At 38.4% G+C, this 20,262-nt stretch overlaps 1 protein-coding gene across 1 annotated transcript in view; it reads right to left on the bottom strand.

Moving 5' to 3' along the window:
* Nucleotides 1-9,066, bottom strand: part of ZNF624 (zinc finger protein 624) — a 36,118-nt gene extending 27,052 nt beyond the window's left edge. The window contains exons 1-2 of the mRNA XM_054571208.1: nt 8,987-9,066; nt 2,492-2,577 (exon numbers count right to left, since the gene is read on the bottom strand). Coding sequence (XP_054427183.1) covers nt 2,492-2,524 — 33 coding nt within the window. The 5' untranslated portion in view covers nt 2,525-2,577; nt 8,987-9,066. The remainder of the gene's footprint in view (nt 1-2,491; nt 2,578-8,986) is intronic.
* Nucleotides 9,067-20,262: the final 11,196 nt, after the last annotated feature.

The following is a 20,262-nucleotide window of genomic DNA, read 5'->3' as shown; positions in this document are numbered from 1 at the left end:
ATATTAATCTTCTTGGATCACAATGGCATGAAACTAGAAATTTAAAAAAAACCCTCAAAAGCATTCAAACACATGGAGGCTAAATAGCTTGTTATTAAACAATGAATGTGATACTAATGACATCAAAGAAAAAATAAAAAACGACCTGGAAACAGATGAAAGTGAACACACAACAACCCAAAATTTATGGGACACAAAGAGGGAAGTTCACAGCCTTATATACGTACCTCAAGAAGCAAGAAAAATCACAAATAAACATTCTAATCCTACACCTAAAAGTATTTAGGAAAATAGCAAGGAAAGTGCAGGTTACATAGAAGGAAGAAAAAAATAAATATCACAGCAGAAATAAAGGATATAGAGGCTTAAAAAAATAAAAAAGATCAAGGAAACCAAGAGGTGGTTCTTTGAAAAGATAAATAATTGATGAACCTTTAGCCAAACTCATCAAGAAACAAAGAGAGAGGACCCAAATAAATACAATCATAAATGAAAGAGGTGAAGTAACAACTGACATCACAGAAACACAAAGGATTGTAACAAAATACTATGAACTAGACCACCTGGGTGAAATAGACAAATTCCTAGAAATACACAATCTTCCAAAGCTCAATCAGGAAGAATCAGAAAACCTGAATAGCCTGACAACTAATGAAATTGAAACAGTAATCAAGAAACTTCCAGCAAACAAAAGTCCTGATGGCTTTTACCAAACATTAAAAAAAGAACTGATGCCTATCCTCCTCAAACTATTCCAAAAAATTCAAGAAGAGAGAAGACTTCCAAGCTCTTTTTACGAGGCCAGCATTATCCTAATTCCAAAACCAGATAAAGACACTACAAAGATAGAATATTATAGGTCAATATCCCTGATAAACATAGATGCTAAGATCAACAAAATATTAGCAAATCATACCCAGCAATATATTAAAAAGATAATACACCATGACCAGTTGGGATTTATTCTGGGGATGCAAGGCTGGTACAATATTTGCAAATCAATAAATGTGATACATCACATAAACAAATTGAAGGATAAAAAAATCATATGATCATTATCAATAGATGCAGAAAAAGCATTTGATAAAATCCAACATCCATTTATGATTAAAAAAAACTCTCAACACATTAAAGGCCATATATGACAAACCCACAGCCAACAACTTACTCAATGGGCAAAAACCACAAGCATTTCCCTTAAGATAAGAAACAAGAAAAGGATGTCCACTTTCACCACTCTTATTCAACATAGAATTGGAAGTGCTAGCCACAGTGACTAGACAAGAAGATGAAATAAAATGCATCCAAATTGAAATGAAGGAAGTAAAACTATCATTATTCGCAGATGATATGCTATTGTACATAGAAAACCCTAAGGGTTCCACCAAAAAATGACTAGATTTAATAAATGAATTTAGCAAAGTAGCAGAATACAAAATTAATATCCAGAAATCAGTAGCGCTTTTATACACTAATAATGAAGTCTCAGAAAGAGAAAATAAGAAAACAATGCCATTTACCATTGCAATAAAAAGAAAAAATAAGGTACCTAGGAATAAACTTAACCAAGAAGGTAAAAGATCTGAACTTGGGAAACTATAGGACATTAAAGAAAGAAACAGAAGACACAAACAAGCAGAAGCATGTTGTGTGTTCAAGGATTGGAAGAATTAACATCATTAAAATGTCCATACTACCCAAAGCAATCTAAACATTCAATTCAATTCCTATTAAAATACAAATGGCATATTTCACATACAGGGTCCAGCAGAAGTAACGCATCTTGTTTATGAGCTTCTATGATTTTTATTATAAGATCATAAGCATGCAATTCTGTAACATAACATTTGTATAGAGAACAAATTCTCCAAAAATGTATATGGAACCAAAAAGATCCAAAATAGTCACAGGAATCTTGAGAAGAACAAAGTTGGAGGGGTCACAATATCTGATATCAAACTACACTACAAGGTTATTGTAATCAAAATAGTCTAGTACTGGCATAAGACAGGAAAATAGATCAATGTCATCTATTATGCTTGATCACTTGTTAATGTGTAAAAAAAGAGGAAAACACTGAGAGTGAGCAGAAGGGGAATGATCCCTATGAATTAAAGAGTGTGAATGTATGTATATATATTTTTTTCCCAAAATTTCCTAAATGAAATTTTCCAATTGAAAAATATACCATTTAACTACCCTATAAATAAATGAAATTTCCTGGGAACAATACAAATTTAACTTCATAAGTAAATTTCTAAGACTGCCTATTATATCTAAAGGTAGCCCCGATATTTTTTGAAAGATCTTGAAATTTGGTTCAATGTCTGCAGTGAATCTTCCTATAAGTTACAGCCTTTACTCACAAATCAATCAATTTGATTCAGTTTCCAGAAGGGGTGTGAGTAAGGTAGAGAAGTCACAAGACTTCAGGAAAAGACATGTCCTCAAACCAACACAGCAGATCAGAAACAAAGGAATTCAAACTTACCAGAGGTCCAACTGAAGAAAGCACAGCAGCCATTATATCCTCCTCTTTGTTTCCCTCTCTAGGAGTGGGGTCCTACAAAGACATATCTGAGAAAGAGAAATAAGCCATGAAAACCAATCCTGCCTTCATAATCTCAGACTCACAAATTGGAATCCCAACACGCAAGTAAGCATGACTTCCAAAGAACATAAGAGTAACCCCCAAGATCAGGGAGAGAAAAAAAGATTCTTGCTCCTGGAGATCTTGAGATTTTTAATACTAATTGTAGTCATAGCTAGCAGGCCAGACATTGTACAGAGAGCTTTTAAAATACTTTTCCATTTGATCCTCACATCAATCCAATGGGAATTATATATATAAATGAGGAAGCTGAGGATTAGAAAAATTAATCTACTTATCCAATGCCACCATGACTCCAACTCAGTCTAATTCCAATGCGCACACATTTTCCACTGAATCAGCTTGTTGTGAAGTGAAAAGTTAAAATGCAGAGCCCTTTTAAAAATGGAACCAGAGCAGCCATTCCAAAGGAACTATCTTGTACCTCTTGCTCTGTAAACCTTCAGAATGTTTGAACTGGGTAAAACAACCTTCAGACCGGTCCATAGCAACATTTACAAACAACTGTTTGCAAAACCAACAGGAAAAGCAGACACCCTGACCACAAAGACTGATGATTATGGAATCTCTTTCTAAAGACAGAATCTGTAACCAGCCATGTGGAGTTGAAGAGCAACTCAGCTGTCCACCAGCAGTTCCACAGCCCTCAATAAGAGACTTTGTTATGCTTAATTAACATGTTGAATCTGCTCCTGTCCTGAATGGGCACCTTGCTTCCCATAAGACTCAGTATGGAGCTTTTGCTCAATAAACATAGCACATTTTAATCTAATCTTACAGTTTGTGTTAAAGAGCAGCTCATCTGAAATGATACTACTATCTTCTAAAAACAAGAATTATAATAAATAAAGCAAGTCTATTATAAATTCAAAGAACATCAGAGATATAGAATTTAAACAGGTATGAGTATATTGAAACTTATACTCAAAAGTTATTTTCAAGTATTCATGGAACATTTGCTAAGTTAATGATTTACAATTGACCAAAGAAAATATCCATTAAAAAAGAAGAAACTGAATACACTACATTCTCTGACCATGATGTGGCACAATTACAAATGTAAATGGAAATCTGAAGGGAGGGAGAAAATAAACCTATCATCGAGAAATGAAAAAAAACCCTCCTGAGTAGCTAGTTAAGTCAAAGAAAGGACTTTAAAATATAATTGCCAATGGATTAGAAATAAAGAGTATGATAAGATTTAAAATGTATAGGGTGCTGCCAGAGCTTAATAAATGTATATCTCTAAATACCTGAAAGTAAAAGTTTTTAAAAATAATGAAAATATTAAGCATTCGACTGAAGAAGAAAAATAATGAACAAACCATAAGAAAGAAATAATAAAGGAAGAAATTAATGCTAAGGAAACAAACAACTAAGCCACAAAACAGCTGTCAAAGGCACTAGCTGATTCTCTAAATAATGAAATACACAGGCCAGAGACCAATCAAAAAGAAAAAAATACCAATAAATCAAAAATAGATAAGAAAGGGGCTATAACAGGTAAAACATCTTAAAACTATATGGCAATATAAATAGAATTTCCCAAAGAACAATTTTTGTTTAAAACATTTCCAAAACTGATTCAGACAGCAGAAAATTTAAGTCAGCCAATGTAGCAGAGACTGCTCATTGTCTTCCAACTTCTAGTCTTCCCTTCTTGACAGAGGCTTGACGTCTCAGCTGGCCACAGGGTCGCCACCCAGACATTTCCCAGCCTACCTGCAAGCAGGTGTGCCATGTCACTAAATTTCAGCAAGTGGGATTGGAAATAAAAGAGACAGTATGCAACTTCCAGGTCACATCTTTAAAAGGCGGCTGCTTCCCCTCCAGCTCTCCATTGCCCTTTCCAGTGGCCTGAAATACACACTGCAACAGTGATCCTGCTCTCACCATAGAGAGGACAACACCCCTGCAGCGTGGCACAGCAAAAACGTGGACCAAACCTGGGTTTCTAGATGGCCTCATGGACCACAGCTGCCTACCCCTCCTCCATGCTGCCAGCCACCTACCACCTCAGACTTTTATATGAGAAAAAGTCTTTCTTGTCCAAACCACTTGAATTCTGTTAAAGCTGAAAAATTAAATTCCTAACTAATACAGTGAATGATCATGGAAGAAAAATTTTAAAGCATCAGGTAAGCAGGACAGGGAGAGCAGGGTTAAAGTAAATCAAGAAAAAATGTGACTATCTTAAGAATGTAGGCTTCCGGTCAAGTTGCAGGCATAGACAGACAGGCCTGACCTCATTACACAACTATAAGAAGGAACAGAAATAACTCAAAAACAAAAAAAACATGCAGAACTGCCATAAAATCACCCAGAAAAACACCCAGAACTGTACAGAAGTCCAACAACCAAGGATATAAAGAAGCTATATTCATCCAGACGGATAAGAGGGGTAGAGACTGGGAGTTGCGGTGGAGAGGACTTGGTGTGGCAGCAGTGAGCAGGGTCAGAGAGGCGGAGAGGTGGGGGAAGCCATGGGTTCAGGCAGCCCCATGATCACATGTGGTGGATAAAAATCAGGGGGACACCTTGTGAGCAAGCCCAGCCGCAGCTCAGATCCTGCAGCCCAGGGATCCAGCAGCGGAAAAACTCAAACTGTATAGCTTCTGGCTGTAAACCCAGTGGGGCAGCAGAAGAAACTGCCAGTACATATGCAAGTCCACCCACCCTGGGAACCACAACCAGGACAGCAGCTAGAGGGATGCCAGTTGCATGCAGGAAGTGGGTGAAGTTATTGGAAATAGGAAGCGGGACCGGCAAGCCCCCAGAAGTCAGCCAGCAGGCATATTGTCCCCTCTTAGAACCCTCCCCACACATGGAGGGACAGCTGCCCCACCCTGGTGAATACCCAAGGCTCCACCGAATATGACTTAACAGGTGCACTAAAATACGATCAAAGTGACTCCACTCAGTACACAGACACAGGGAGGCTGCCAAAATCAGGAGACAAAAGAAATATGGCCCAAATGAAGGAACAGAGCAGAACCCCAGAAAAAGAACTAAGTGGTGAGGAGATAGCCAACCTATCAGACGCAGAGTTCAAAACACTGATGGTCACAATGTTCAAAAATCTCGTTGAATACGGCAAAAGCATAAGAGAATAAATGAAGGCTCTACTAAGAGAAATAAAAGAAAAATCCACAGGAAACCAACCAAGGGGAAGGAAGCTGGGATTCAAATCAATGATTTGGAATATAAGGAAAAATAAGCACTCAACCAGAACAAAACAAAGAAACAAGAATTCAAAAAAACAAGGAGAGTTTAAGAAGACTCTGGGGGCATCTCCAAAAGGGCCAACATCCAAAACATAGGGATTCCAGACGGAGAAGAGGAAGAGCAAGAAATTGAAACCTATTTGAAAAAATAATAAAAGAAAACTGCCCTAATTTGCCAAAGCAAATAGACATACAAGTCCATGAGGCAAAGAGTCCCAAACAGGATGGACCCAAAGAGGTCCACACCAAGACACATTATTAATTACAATGCAAAAGGTTAAAGATAAAGAGAGAATCTTAAAGCAGCAAGAAAAAGGCAGAGAGTTACCTACAAAGGAGTTCCCATAAGACTATCAGCTGATTTCTCAAAATAAATTTTGCAGGCAAGGGACTGGCAAAAACTATACAAAGTGATGAAAAGCAAGGATCTACAACCAAGATTACTCTATCCAGCAAAGCTATCATTTAGAATGGAACAGCAGATAAAGTGCTTCCCAGACAAGGTAAAGCTAAAGGAGTTCATCATCACCAAGCACTTATTATATGAAATGATAAAGGGATTTATTTAGGAAAAAGACTAAAACTATGAACATTAAAATGACGACAAACTCACAACTACCACCAACTGAACTTAAAAAACAAAAACAAAATAAACTAAGCAAACAAGTAGAAGAGGAACATAATCATAGATATGGAGATCATTTGGAGGGTTATCAGCTGGAAGGGGGAAGGGGCAGAATGGGGGAAAAGGTATAGGGATTTAGAAGCATAACTGGGTAGGTGCAGAATAGACAGAGGGATGTTAAGAACAGTGTAGGGAATGGAGAAGCCAAAGAAATTACCGGCACAACCCATGGACATGAACCAAGAGTAGGGGAATTGCTGCAGGGAAGGGGGGAACTCGGTGGAAGTGGGCAAAGGGGGAAAAATTGGGACAACTGTAATGACATAATCAATAAAATATACTTAAAAAAATGTAGTGTAGTTTATTCCATGACACTAGGGGGTTTCACTAGACACAATGAAGATTTTGACAAAAGAGAAACAATAATAAGTTGAGGGAGGAAAAAACAGTGTAGTGTGGAGCTAAGACTTGAAAATCAAGGAAGAATAACCTGGGAGGATTCCTATATTGAAGCCTCAAGGTTACCAATAAAAGAGGTTTTTCTTTACACCAGTGTTTCTCTAACTTTTTTCAGGTAATGGATCCCTCTGCAGATCTAATGAAAATTATGACTCTTCTCCCAGAAAACTCTCAGATATAACTAGAAGGGTCTCAAATCTCAGGACTGAAAAAGCTCACAAGGCATGATCATTAAAAAGGAAATTATTTGGCTCCATCCAAGATCTAAATCAGGATCTCCAGTATAGGTGTGAGGCACACTGAGAAGCACCATTCTAAAGATAACTCTTGAACCCCAAATTAAAGACCCTTCTTTACAAACTTCAAAATCCAACTGAAATGTTTTACCAGGAAGATTCTAGAGTCCAGGCAAAGCTGCGGCCCTGCATTAGTTCCCTCAGGTGAATTTCTGCTTCATGCTTCGTATTTCTCGAACCACTCTTTAACTCACAGTGCAGAAGCTACACTTGTACCAAGTTTAAACCCAATTTAAAACAGTAACTGAAGCTGTTCTAACAAATATTAACAATGAGTACATAGCAACACCAGTAGATCTTATCTTTTGGGGGATCCATCTGAGATTTTGACCTTGTCCACAGAATAATGCACAGGAATGTATGATGTTGTGTATTATTTTTGGGAATTTGAAGCCTGACCCTTCCAAACCTATATACTGACCTCATGTTAAGAAGTCGTTTTACAAGGTTGGAAAGAAAAAAATGGCTAAAGAAAAAATAAGTGAAAACTAATTTTTTCCTAAACACAAAAGCAGACCTACAAAGAGTGACTTAAGACATTTCTGCATCTTTAAAACTTAGTAAGACTGATCTGAGTCATTTCTTTTTAAATTTGTACAGATTAATAAACTCCTTGGCAATATGCCATGTAGCTAATACTAGTCTAACAACCAAACTGTACAATAAACATCTTTTTAATTTTATAATTAAAATAAACAATGCTATTTGAAATTTATTATTTGATCTCAATTGTGTAAAATAATGCACAGAAAAAAAGACTGCAAGTCAGTAAGCTAAAACTACTGGAACCTCTGCGACCTGAGTCTGTGATGTTTACCCTTGCTTTTCCGTACTCGCCAAGCAGACAATGCAGAGTTTATACATACATACAAGTTCCGTATAGGAGTAAAATTCCAGGATAGCTGTCCACACCCCCCGGTTTCTAATGTGGGCTTGGCTGCTGTGGAAATGCTACCATAAGCAAGTCACTTAAGCACAATGAATCAGACATTAGTAAATGAGGCCAACCACACTGTACGTTTCTATCTTTGTTCTTGACATTATGCAGAAAATATCCCCAGAATCCTAATTTCCTATTTTTTTTCCTGGATGTTGTGACTTCACCCAAGCCCTGTCTTCCCAACCATTGCAGAAGTACCGAAGACTTAAGGAGAAATTTCACTTGTTGTGGTTCCTAAGCCAGTGCATTTAAAAATAATGAGAACGTCAGCACCATGTCCCAGAGAGGCATTTCCCAACTACAGCGATAATACTATTGTCATGCCAGGGAGAGAAGAGCGACTTCAAAGTGACTATTTGAAATGCCATAAGATGAGCCGCCAAGGAAAGGCTGCCCGAGCTACCGAAAGACAGGAGTGCGCCCACCTGTCTGGTCACCAGAAGGGAAGCCCAGTTCCACCCTGCGGGTTCAGGGGCCCCGGCTGAGACGGTCCCCCCGCCAGCACCGCTCTTTCCCTGACTGCCCTCCTCTGTCCACTAGGGGAACTGTAAAGAGCGGGCAGGTCCGGCTGAGCCCCCTGCCCCGGCCCGCGCGGGGGTGTCCCCAACCCCAGCGTGGCGAGGCCGGCCGCCCAGGGCGCCGACCGCCTTCCCTAGAGAGCCGAGGCGAAAGCCAGGTCGGCCTGAGGCCCAGCTCCAATCGCCTCTCGGGGCGGGGCGGCTCGGGAACAACGCTGTGGAGGGAACGGCCACGCCCCGGACGCGGCGAGGAGTCGCGCGCCAAGGGAGGTGCGGCGAGAAATCGGACCCTGGCGCCTGGGGCAACGAGTACCTGGCTGCGGAACTGAGGACAACTGAGGGCACTCGCAGAGCAGGGCGGGAACGCGTCCAGCGATGGCGCCGGTTCCTTGGGGCCGGCTGCCAGCACGGCAGTGCGCCTGCGCAGCCGGACGCCGGAACTACCATGCCCAGAGTCCTCAGCGCCTGAGCTTTTCCTTTGCTTTGTATTTATGGGGGAATTGGCTGTTTATTTTTAATTTGGGTGGCCTGAAAATTCAAACAGATTGAATAAATTTGCTCTGAGAGGCCACAACTGTGTGTCAAGCACTAGTGTGACAAAGAAGAATGACGCAACCCTTGCCTCGGATCATTTCCCGGTGACTAAAGAAATAAAGTCATTGAGAGAACAGGTAGGGCTCCTGTGGCTTAGTTGAAACCCCAAACGCCTGCAGATGCGTATCCAGCCCCTTGCTTGTCTTTCATTCAAGTTCTTGACCGAAAAAAATAGGTAAGGCCTTCATTATAGTTTCTGGGTCTTTGAATCAGAGCTTCTTTCTTGGTTCAACCAAATAATTTTAACAATGTAATTAGTATATTGTATCATACACTTAATGTCATTAATGATTAGATAATATATGTATTACAGAAGTATGATATGTTTATTTTGAAAGGCACGTTTTCCTTTGTCCAAGGCCATATCCTCCCCAAGCAATCCGCGAGGCTCTCCCCTCAGCGACAAGGCCGATTTGCTTCCTCTCTAACCCGTTCCTACTCCGCGCCCCTTGGACTCTTTTCTTGTGCCGCTTTGATTGTCTATGAGGCCCATTCAGGGTCAGCCTGCTCCAGCCAGGAAAAAGAAAGCTCAGTGACTCTGAACGCGGTGTAAAATGGCTCTTGAGATCTCAAAGAACCAGTAGGTAGATAACTTTGGAGAAAGCCTGACATCACCAATGACCTTTGAACTATCAGAGTGGAAAGAAATGCAAGTGGGAAATCAAACGCCTGGAGAAAACAAACATGATACCCAAAATGATAAGTATACTGGACTGGATTAAGAGCAGATTATTAGACACTGCAAAAGAAAAGATTAGTGAAGTCAAAGACACACAAATAGAAACTTCCCAAAATGAAACAGGGAGAAAAAAAAAGAGAGAATGAACAGGGCACCAGTGAGTTATGGAAAACGATGAAGTAGCCTAACTATGTGTAATTAGAATTCTGGAAGGAGAATAGAGAGAGAGTGAGGGAGTAGAAGAATACTTGAAGAAACAATGGCTAAATATTTACAAAATTTGATGAAAATTACAAATCCACAGATCCAAGAAGCTTCATGAAATTCAAAGGAAAGACATGGAGAAAACCACACCAAGGTACATTATAATCAAACTGCTGCAAACCAGTAATAAAAAAAAAAAATCTTAAAAACAGGAACAAAGATAATGCATTATTTACAATAGCCAAGATCTGGAAACAGCCCAACTGCTCATCAGCAGATGAGTAGATAAAAAGCCATGGTAAATTTAAACAATGAAATGCTACTTTGCCATAAAAAAGAAGGGACTCCTACTCTGCGTCAGTGTGAAGACCTTGAGAGCACTATGCTAATTGAAATAAGCCAGTCAGAAAAATACAAATATCACTGGGTTTCACTCATATGTGCAATCTATTGAACAAAATGATCTAACAAGCAGACTAGCAACAGACTCATGGAGAGGAGGCTGATAGCTGTTGGGGGAGGGCAGGGGTAAGAAGGGGGGTGGGGTGTGGAAGGACAGAGCAAAAAAAAAAAATAAAAACCTCATGGGCATGATAGACAACAGTGTGGTGACTGGCAGGTGGGAAGGGGGGTGGTGGCAGTTGGAGGAGGGTATAGGTGGGTAAATGGTGATGAATGGAGATTTGACTTGGGGTGGTGAACACACAATACAATATACAGATGATGTGTTGTGTAATTCTGTGCACCTGAAACCTGTATAATTTTGTTAGCCAGTGTCACACCGATAAATTCAATAAAAAGCAAAGAAAAAAATCTATAATTTTGTAGAGAAGTGTTATATATGTACATATTTAACTTTTTGTAATTTAATTTTTTTAGTTTTGACATTGCTTATGATACTTAATAGACTTGCCATTTAATATATTCTTATCTAATTTTTTGTCACAGGGAGCAACGTATTGCGGGGAGCACTGCAGTGGAGCATGGGGCTCCTGGATCTCAGGGTTACTGTCCAGAGCCAGCTGAGGAGGGAGCAGGGCTCTGAATCCTGCAAAGCTCGTCCCGGGGTTGTCACAGATGAGGGGCATAAACACGAGTCATCACAAACACTTCTCTGTTTGCCAGGAGAGGGGACATGGCTCTTCCTTCTAGGGGAGAGAAGGCCCCGAACCCCTGTGTCCAAAGGCTTTTATTGCTGTATACAGGGATATACAGCAAAGCTCATCAATCAATGTCAAAAGGCTATGTTACAGAAAACAAATAGAGATCATAGATAACAATTGGAGGAACACAGGATATCTGTCTCAGGTCAGGGTCTATGAATAATGTAAATCTCCTTCCCAGTATGAGCTGGTTATCATCGCTTTAAGGGAAGAACAAAGCATGCTTAGAGGAACTTACTTCTAGGCCCGATTGTCTCCGGGAACCACCAGATCCCGTTTAGGGCTCTAACTGCCTTTAATGTTGTTTCAAGCCTGAGCCAGGCAGGTTGGGCACAGCCACCAAGAGATAAGGAGACTTCTTGCAGATAGAATGAGGACCCCAGCCATTTCCAAGCCTAGCCGAGGGGAGCGGGCCTTTTTGCTCTTTCTCTTTGTCCCCCAAGTCCATGTCTGCTGCCCATACCAGCTGATGTCTGGCTTAGGTCATCCCTCCTCTTGAGAGAACTTACTCATCATCAACAAGAGACCATCACAGGGCCAAGCAGGGTGATGCGAGGAGGGTAGGAGCTGTGCCCCTGACTGGGGGACAGGTTTTGTTTCCTCAGTGGTGTGTTTTCCCAAGGCCTCCTTGATTATTTCCAGCCTTGGGGTCCAGGTGGGGCATTTACCAACAATTTTTCAAGTTCTAAAATCAACGTATTATATGGACTAAATAAAACATGAATTTTAAAAATCAAGTAACAAGGTGTTAAATAAAATATATCGTGGCCTCCTGCTTTCTGAGCAAACGTATTTTTGTACCTCATCAGAGTTTTGTGACAAAACATGGTGGTGTAATGAGACCAACTGCAGCCAACTCAGTTATGTTACCCCCCCCAATATGGCTCACACCTCAAAAGCTTTGCATTTCCAAACTGAATCTACTCCCCTCCCTGACTCAAGAAAAGAATATGCCCCTTTATATTTCTTAAGAACTATAGGTGTGTATGCTAATAGCAAGTTTCATTCTGATGGGGATAAACCTGAGGTGCTGGGTACCTAGGATGTTATGTAGAAAGAAGAAGAATGGGTTCAAGTTGACAAACTCAGATGGCCTCATAGACTTCTCAGCCCATGGGGACAGTGGCAGGTGGAAGAAGGCCAGAATGGGTCCTTGCTAGACTCAGAGCTCAAACACCACTCCTTCTTCCCAGTTACAAAGGCAGTAGTGCCAAGGAGTATAAACAGGTTATGATCAAAATGCGGCACAAGTGTCTTCTGAAGTTTTGGTAACATACTACTTTGTGTCTTAGGTGGAATTTTCATGAGTGTTTGTTTTTAAAATATTCAAAACATTTTACACACTTTTACGTATGAAAACTTTCCTTTAAAAGTATTTAAAATCTGGACTACACTGAGATGCAGATATTCTATTTACATAAACATTTGCCTTTTGTCTCTAGTCCAGCACTAAGGTTTGAGTTATTGTTTCCTGTGTTCCTTTGGCTCCCTCATGACACACAATTGTAATTATTTTACCACTGAAGACATTTGCACAGAATACTAAAAAGAATCATCAATCAATGAATTTGGATGGAACTGAGTTGTAATTACTAAGTAATCAAAGCAATAGAGGACAATAGGCCCTGAGGACTACAGAAAGTCCTGTAGGTTTATATGTAACTGTGACACACCCATAACCTAATTAACCACTCATAACACATTCATAACCTATTACCTATTCATAGTTAGTTAATCTAACTATGAAACTGGCTATAATCAGGAAAATATAGCATAGGTGGAAAAATATTTCAAATTGTGTACATTTAATATATGGAAAATAATATGAGATATAAAAACTAAACAAATGAAAAGGCATTCAATATTCCTATATAAAAAGGCTAAATATATAGATGTTAAGAGGAGGAAAAAACTTAATGACAATACAAAGGCAAATATCAGCCTATGAAAAAATATTTGTAATAAGTGTATATGGTTATTATCTTTATTATAAACATTAAAAACAAAATATTAATATTTGAATACAATAAATGGGCAATGACCAGAAGAATTGAGAGCAAACGAAAATTCAGGTGCACATGGGGTTTCCCCACGGCGGGCAAAACAGTGTAACCGAGACACCTCGGGCCAGCATTGTGCTCTCACAGTGACTAGTTCAGGTCTTCACAAAAACATGTGAAAAGTGGAGCCATTTTAAAATAGAGAAAAAGCTACATTCCAGAGTAACTGCATTGCATCTTCCTCCTTGAACCTTTAGAATGTTTGAATTGGGCAAAAGAACCTTTGGACTGGGCCAAACTAATGTGTCTCACCAACAACTGCTTGTAACACTAATGGGACAGCAGACATCCTGAGCACAGGGACTGATGATTACGGAGTCTCTTTCTGAAGACAGAATCAGAAGCCAGCATGTATAGCTAGAGAAGAACTAACCTAGCTTGTTAGCATAAATATAAATTATTTTCTTCCATTCGTGTAATGATTCTTTTTCTCTTCTCACAAAAACCTCTTGCCTTCACACCATAATTGGGACCTAATTTGGATTTCTGACTGAATCTGCACCCCCAGATTGCAATTCTTTTTTTATCTTACATAAACACTGTTGGCTATAATTTTGGCCCTTTATTTTAAGGTTAAAACAAACAACCAAATATATCTCCAAAACATGGATGACCATTTTGTATAGTTACTTAAATACTCTTAGGGGAGGAGTTAGTTCAGACAATGAAACATCTGAAAAATTGGCTTTAATATTTTTTCTCCAAAATTTGTCTTTGGCAGCTGTTTTTACATTTTGCTCCCCCCAAATAAAATAATTTTCCTGCCCCTAAGATTCATCAGGAAAGAGGGGTCTGCTGTCCTCATCCAATACTTTCTCTTCAAAATATCTGCTTGTATAAGCCATTCAAGAATAAGGAAGTTCAACAACTTACAACAAAACAAAAACCTGGGACGTAAGTGCAGTCACGTAGTCTCTTCAAACATACTGTTGGGGACTGCAGGGTACGTGGAGGTGGTCCGGCTCCCTCACCCAGATGCATGGGTAACTGGATGGAGCAACTCCTCACAACCTTGCAGGAGTCTGATAAAACTGTGTTCCTACAGGTTTTTGCCCGGGTCTCACGGTCTTGAGCCCTGGGTGCGATAAACTGCCCTGTAGCCTTGAGTAGGATCACGTGCGCAGTTCGTGGTAGTTACTTCACTTTCTGGCTTGATTGCCTGCTTTGTTTAGGGCTAGTATAAAAGGGATAGGAGCTTTGGACGGGGTGGGGAGTCGGGGTGCTGACTTGAACGCGAGCTTGTGGCCTGTGTGACCCCCTCCACACAGGCTCATGGCCTGTGTGCGGCGCAGATACAGGCTTTGTGGCCTGTGTAATTTCCCTGGAACGGGCTTGTGCCTGTGTGACTCTCCTGAATAAAGGCATGCCAAGCACCCCCAAGGCTCCACGCATCTTCTTCCGTCTACCTGAGCCCTGAGCGGACTTGTCCAGCCTAGAGAGGCTGCAACACAGGGACCTTCAATTCAACCGTCTATTTTACACTAAAAAGAGAAGAGTTACCGTTCCAGTAGGGTGAGAGGCAGTGTAAAATGGTACATCTATTTTGGGAGGCAAGTTTAAATATATCATAAAAATCACATATTTAGCACAGTTATTTTAGTTTGTGAGATCCTACCTTAAGAAAAGAATTGATAAAAAAAGAAAATAACCAAAACATAGCAAGATGTATATGTACAAAGATATCCATACTGATATTTATTGATATTTAATGAATCCATGATACCCATTACTGAAAAACTAGAAGCAAAACATTGAACAGGAAAGTAAACAAATTTGAAGAATTAACTCAGGAATAATATTTTAAATAGGGCATATGTTCTGGATTTCATGAGTTTTGTAAGTGTATACTTACTGAATATGCAAAAGTTTCCAAGAGAGTAGAGTCTAAAAAACTTGTGAAGAGTATCTGGAGCAAAATATTAAAATGGAAATATGGGAGGAAAAACCCAAGATGAAAGAGCTCAGATAACAAAGAAATGTGCCCCCAAAGATGCAAAATTTTTAAATAGGTGGTCAAGAATTGATTAAATAATTCCTAAATTTTTTCCTCCCTGTTAAAAGTATAAACTAGTTGAGGGCTGGAGAATATAAAAGGACATTTGAGTCTTTTTGCTGAAGCCTAATTGGCAGTGAAGCTACTGAAGTCTACAGTCTGACATCCTCTTAAGAAATCCAAAGGATAAGAAATGAGAAGTCTAATTGCGGATACATATGAGAGATGTGGTTGAATGAGTGACTCGCAATTGCTGAGTTCCTTGAGGCAAAGTGTGCATTGTATGACTGTGGACCAAATAGGGCCACGTGTGAGAGAGAGGAATATTGGGTCATCTTGAATCTTGTCTCTAAGGACTGCTTGGTAGAGAGACCTTTAGCAGAAGAAGCTGAAATTTCACCAGCTTCCCAAGAACCCAGTAAGGAATAAGCAATTAGTGTTCAGATGTATTAGTATACATTAATTGAATTCCAGAATGATGGTGTGAACAGAAATATCTAAAGTGGAGTCACTAATGTCACAGGGCTCTAAACTCGAGTAAGGATGCCATTAGGGAAGTCAGATTTCCCTTCACCCACATCCAGATGAGATTTGAACTTTTGGACTTTCCTGCTTGCACAACTTGGAATTTGCCTCCCTATTGCCATGCTGAGACCACCTGGACCAGACCAACCTTCTTGAAATAGTAATCACATCATATTAGATGGCCAATAGAAGAAGTTTCTTTTGTTACAACTTGTGGTTTTTGCCTTTAGAAGCTCTCGTTTTGTTTGCCCTGGAGCATGTTTCTCCTGAATCTATGTCTCCCAGGTTCAGTTCTCAATAAGACCCCCCTATAAACTTTTGTTTTATTTTGCAGCCTCAGTTCTTTCTTGTTCAATAATGGAAAGATTGTGTAAGAGCCATGGAAGTATAGAGTCATCTTTAAACCTCTGCAAAGGCCAAAAAACACAAGGCCAGCCCACAATAACACCAGTCAAGTAAGTTCTTTTCCTAGCTCTTCCTCTTCTCCTAGCACTAAATCTGAAGGAGCTGTAGGCATCTTATATTCAGAGAAGTGGAAGATGAAGAAGTTGATCATGCCCTCCTTTTGCATGGTAGACCTCCCTGATTGACACAATGAGCCAGAGAAGAGTTTATTTAACTTTAAATCAAATTCAGATTGGATTCTTAAATTATTATATGGAATTAGGCATTTTAATTTCTAAGTTGTGGCTAAATTTTTACAAACATAATCACAGAAATTCTTTTTCCCAAAATGTTATGGAGCTTGCCTAAAATTTCATCCAAAGGGAGGAGCACTAAACTTCTATGAAATTTAAATTGAAAGTAAAACATAAAGTTTCTTATTCTTTTGTCTCATGGGTTGTGTTTAATATATCACTTATACCACACACAAAACAGGATAAATATATGTATGGTGTAATGTTACATAAAACATCTGTGTAATAAGATTAAAACTATAAATAGGTGTATAAAAATAAAGCCCAGAATAAACATGTTATAATGTTTATTTCTGGGTGGTAGCATTTAGGTTGTTTATTTTCTTAATATTTATTTCTATTTTTACATGTATTACAATAACAATGTTATTTACACAGTAAAAACACAAGGCTATTTTATTTTGTAAAAGATGAAATAAATAAGCAAATATTGTAAATAATAATTATTAAGATGGCTGGATTTCATGGGATGTTTTTCTGTATTTCCTTGGTATTTTGTAATGTTATTATGTAGGTTTTATAAAGTAAAATTAATTTTAAAAGTTTGCATATCTTATTTTCTATCAGTGCTAGATTATATGTTACTGATCTTTCATTTTGTTAACATAATTATTTTTATTTTTAGGATACCGTTGAACCAGTGGCTTTTATTTTAATTCTGAATTTTGAAGTTGCTCACTTCCACAATTTACTCTCCTATATTTATTGCACTGTATGATTACTTTACAAAATTTTTTTCAAAGTATTCAGTGAAAACTAAAAGAATAATCAAATATGATATCTAAAAAACATTTCATGTCAATTATGGTTAGTCTATTAAGTGTAAACTTTCTTATAAAGCCATAAATGATATATAAGTAATTGCTTTCCCATATTTGTTATAGGTATGTTTTCACCATCCTAATGTATTCTTTGATGAACAGTGGGGTATAAATAATTGTTGAAGGTTTTTCTTGCCACATTAATTAAATATATAAAATTTATTTTTGCATGTAACCTCTGGTGTTCTCTGAGAATCAACATTGTATGACATCTTGCATTCTTTATGTTCATACTCTTTGATAAGTTCTGTAATGTGTGGTAGGCCTTAAGCTACAGAAAAAAGCCTTTCCACATTCATTATATTTATAAGGTTCTTCTTCATTATGTATGCTTTGATGTACAATAAAGTCAGAATTAGTCCTGAAGACTTTTCCTATTCTTTACAAGTACAGGGCTGCTCAGCAGTATGTGTTAGCAAATGCATAATAAGGTAGAAACCGCTTCTTTTTTTTTTTTTTTTATAGATTTTAGAGAGAGAGAGGAAGGGGGAGAGAGAGAAGAAGACAGAGAAAGAGATAAAAAAGAAATGTTGATTTATTGTTCCACTCATACGGTTCCAACCAATGTATGGTTGCTTCTTGTATATGCCCTGACCAGTGATTGAACCTGCAACATTTGTGTATCTGGACTCTCTAACCAACTGAGCTACCTGGCCAGGGCAGAACATCTTCATAAGGCTTTTCCACATTCCTCGTGTACATGGGGTTTCTCCTAAGTATGCATTTTCTGATGTTCTGTAACAATGTATTAGCTGGCTGAATGTCTTCCCACAGTCATTACATGTATATGGTTTCTCCCCTGTGCTATTCTTTGATGGGCTTCTAGACCTAAATTGCTTGTGAAGATTTTACCCCATTTGTTGCATTCGTAAGGTTTCTCACCAGCATAAATTCATTTATTCAGAGTAAGCTGTGACATGTTAGTGAACACTAACCTTCACTATATTTATGTGGTCTTTATCCAGTATGGGTTCTCTGATACACAAAAAGGAACAAGTTATTTCTAAAAGATTCTTCACAAATGGTACATTTACATGGTTCAATTCACTGTGAATTTTCTTTTGTTTTTGTAAGACTTACTATTTGAGTGAATGCTTTCTCACATTTAGTACCTTTGTATGGTTTCTCCCAGTATGAAATCTCTGATGAACCATTAGGTGTGATTTTAGCCTGAAAAATTTCTTACATTCATTATATGATAAGGTTTCTCTTCTGCATAAATTTGCTTATGCATAATAAGAGATGAAAAATACCAGAAGGTCTTTCCACATTCATTGCATTTATATGGTTTGTGACCAGTATGAATTCTCTGATGTACAGTAAACCAAGCAATTTATTTTTAAAGGCTCTATCACATTTGTTGCATTTATATGATTTCTCCCATGCATGAATTCTTTGATGTTCTATGAAATTTACTGTACAACTAAATGATTTGCTACATTCATTACATTCACAAGGTTTCTCTCCAGTATGTACTCTAGCATGCAAAGTATGGCTTGAGTTACTTCTGAAGGCTTTCCCATATTCATTACATCTAGAGTACTTCTCTCCAGCATGAATTCTCTGATGTATTATAAAATCTGGGATACTCCTGAATGCTTTCCTACATTCATTGCATTTATATAGCTTGTCTTCAAAATGGATCCTCATATGCAGAGTAAGGTGTGAGTTATTGCTGAAAGCTTTCCCAATTATTTCATTAATAGAGCTACTCTCCAGTGTGAATTCCCTGATGTTAGGTAAGTGTTGACATCTTACTGAAGCTTTACCATATCCATGACATACATAAGAATTATCTTCAGTATGGATTCTCAGGTGTTGTGAAAGGTGTACATTGGCTGACGCCTTTTCCAATCAGTGCACTCATAAGGTTATTCTTCAGTATGAATTCACTTATTAACAATTAACATTGAGGAAACAATGAAGACTTTCTCCATTTGCTACATTTATAAGGTTTCTCTCCACTGTGAATTGTTTTATGTTGATTAAAGTATGCAGATTGATTTCACCACTTCTATTCAACATAGTATTAGAAGTCCTAACCACAGCAATCAGACAAGAAATAAAAGCCATCCAAATTGGAAAGGAGAAAGTAAAACTGTCATTATTTGCAGATGATGTGATAGTGTACATAGAAAACCCCGTAGACTCCACCAAAAAACTACTCGATTGAATAAGTGAATTTGGCAAAACAGTGGGATACAAAGTCAATATTCAGAAATCAAAGGCATTATTGTACACCAACAATTAAATATCAGAATCAGAAATCAGGAAAAAAATCCCCTTTGCTATAGCAACAAGAAAAATTAAGTACCTAGGAATAAACTTAACCAAGGAGGTAAAAGACCTGTACTCAGAATACTACACAACGCTGAAGAAAGAAATTAAGGAAGACACAAATAAATGGAAGCATATACCATGTTCATGGGGTGGAAGAATTAACATCATCAAAATGTCCATACTACCCAAAGCAATTTATAAATTCAATGCAATCCCTATTAAAATACCAATGGCATATTTCACAGACATAGAACAAACATTTAAATATTTATATGGAACCACTAACAACCCTGAATAGCTACAGAAATTTTGAGAAATAAGAACAACATAGAAGGAATCACAATACCTGACATCAAACTATATTACATCACCACTATAATCAAAACAGTCTGGTACTAGCATAAGAACAGACCATAGATCAGTGGAACAGAATAGAGAGCGCAGAAATAAACCCATGCCTCTATGGTCAATTAATACTTGACAAAGGGTGCAGAAGCATAAAATGGAGTAAAAATAGCCTCTTCAGTAAATGCTGTTAGGAGACCTGGACAGCAGCAGGCAAAAAATTGAAA

This window comes from Pteronotus mesoamericanus, unplaced genomic scaffold (genome assembly GCF_021234165.1).
Source record: "Pteronotus mesoamericanus isolate MK-2021 breed Mesoamerican mustached bat unplaced genomic scaffold, CSHL_Meso_final contig_22, whole genome shotgun sequence".
In the NCBI taxonomy this organism is placed as follows: Eukaryota; Metazoa; Chordata; class Mammalia; order Chiroptera; family Mormoopidae; genus Pteronotus; species Pteronotus mesoamericanus.
This window is presented reverse-complemented; position numbering and strand designations above follow the sequence as displayed.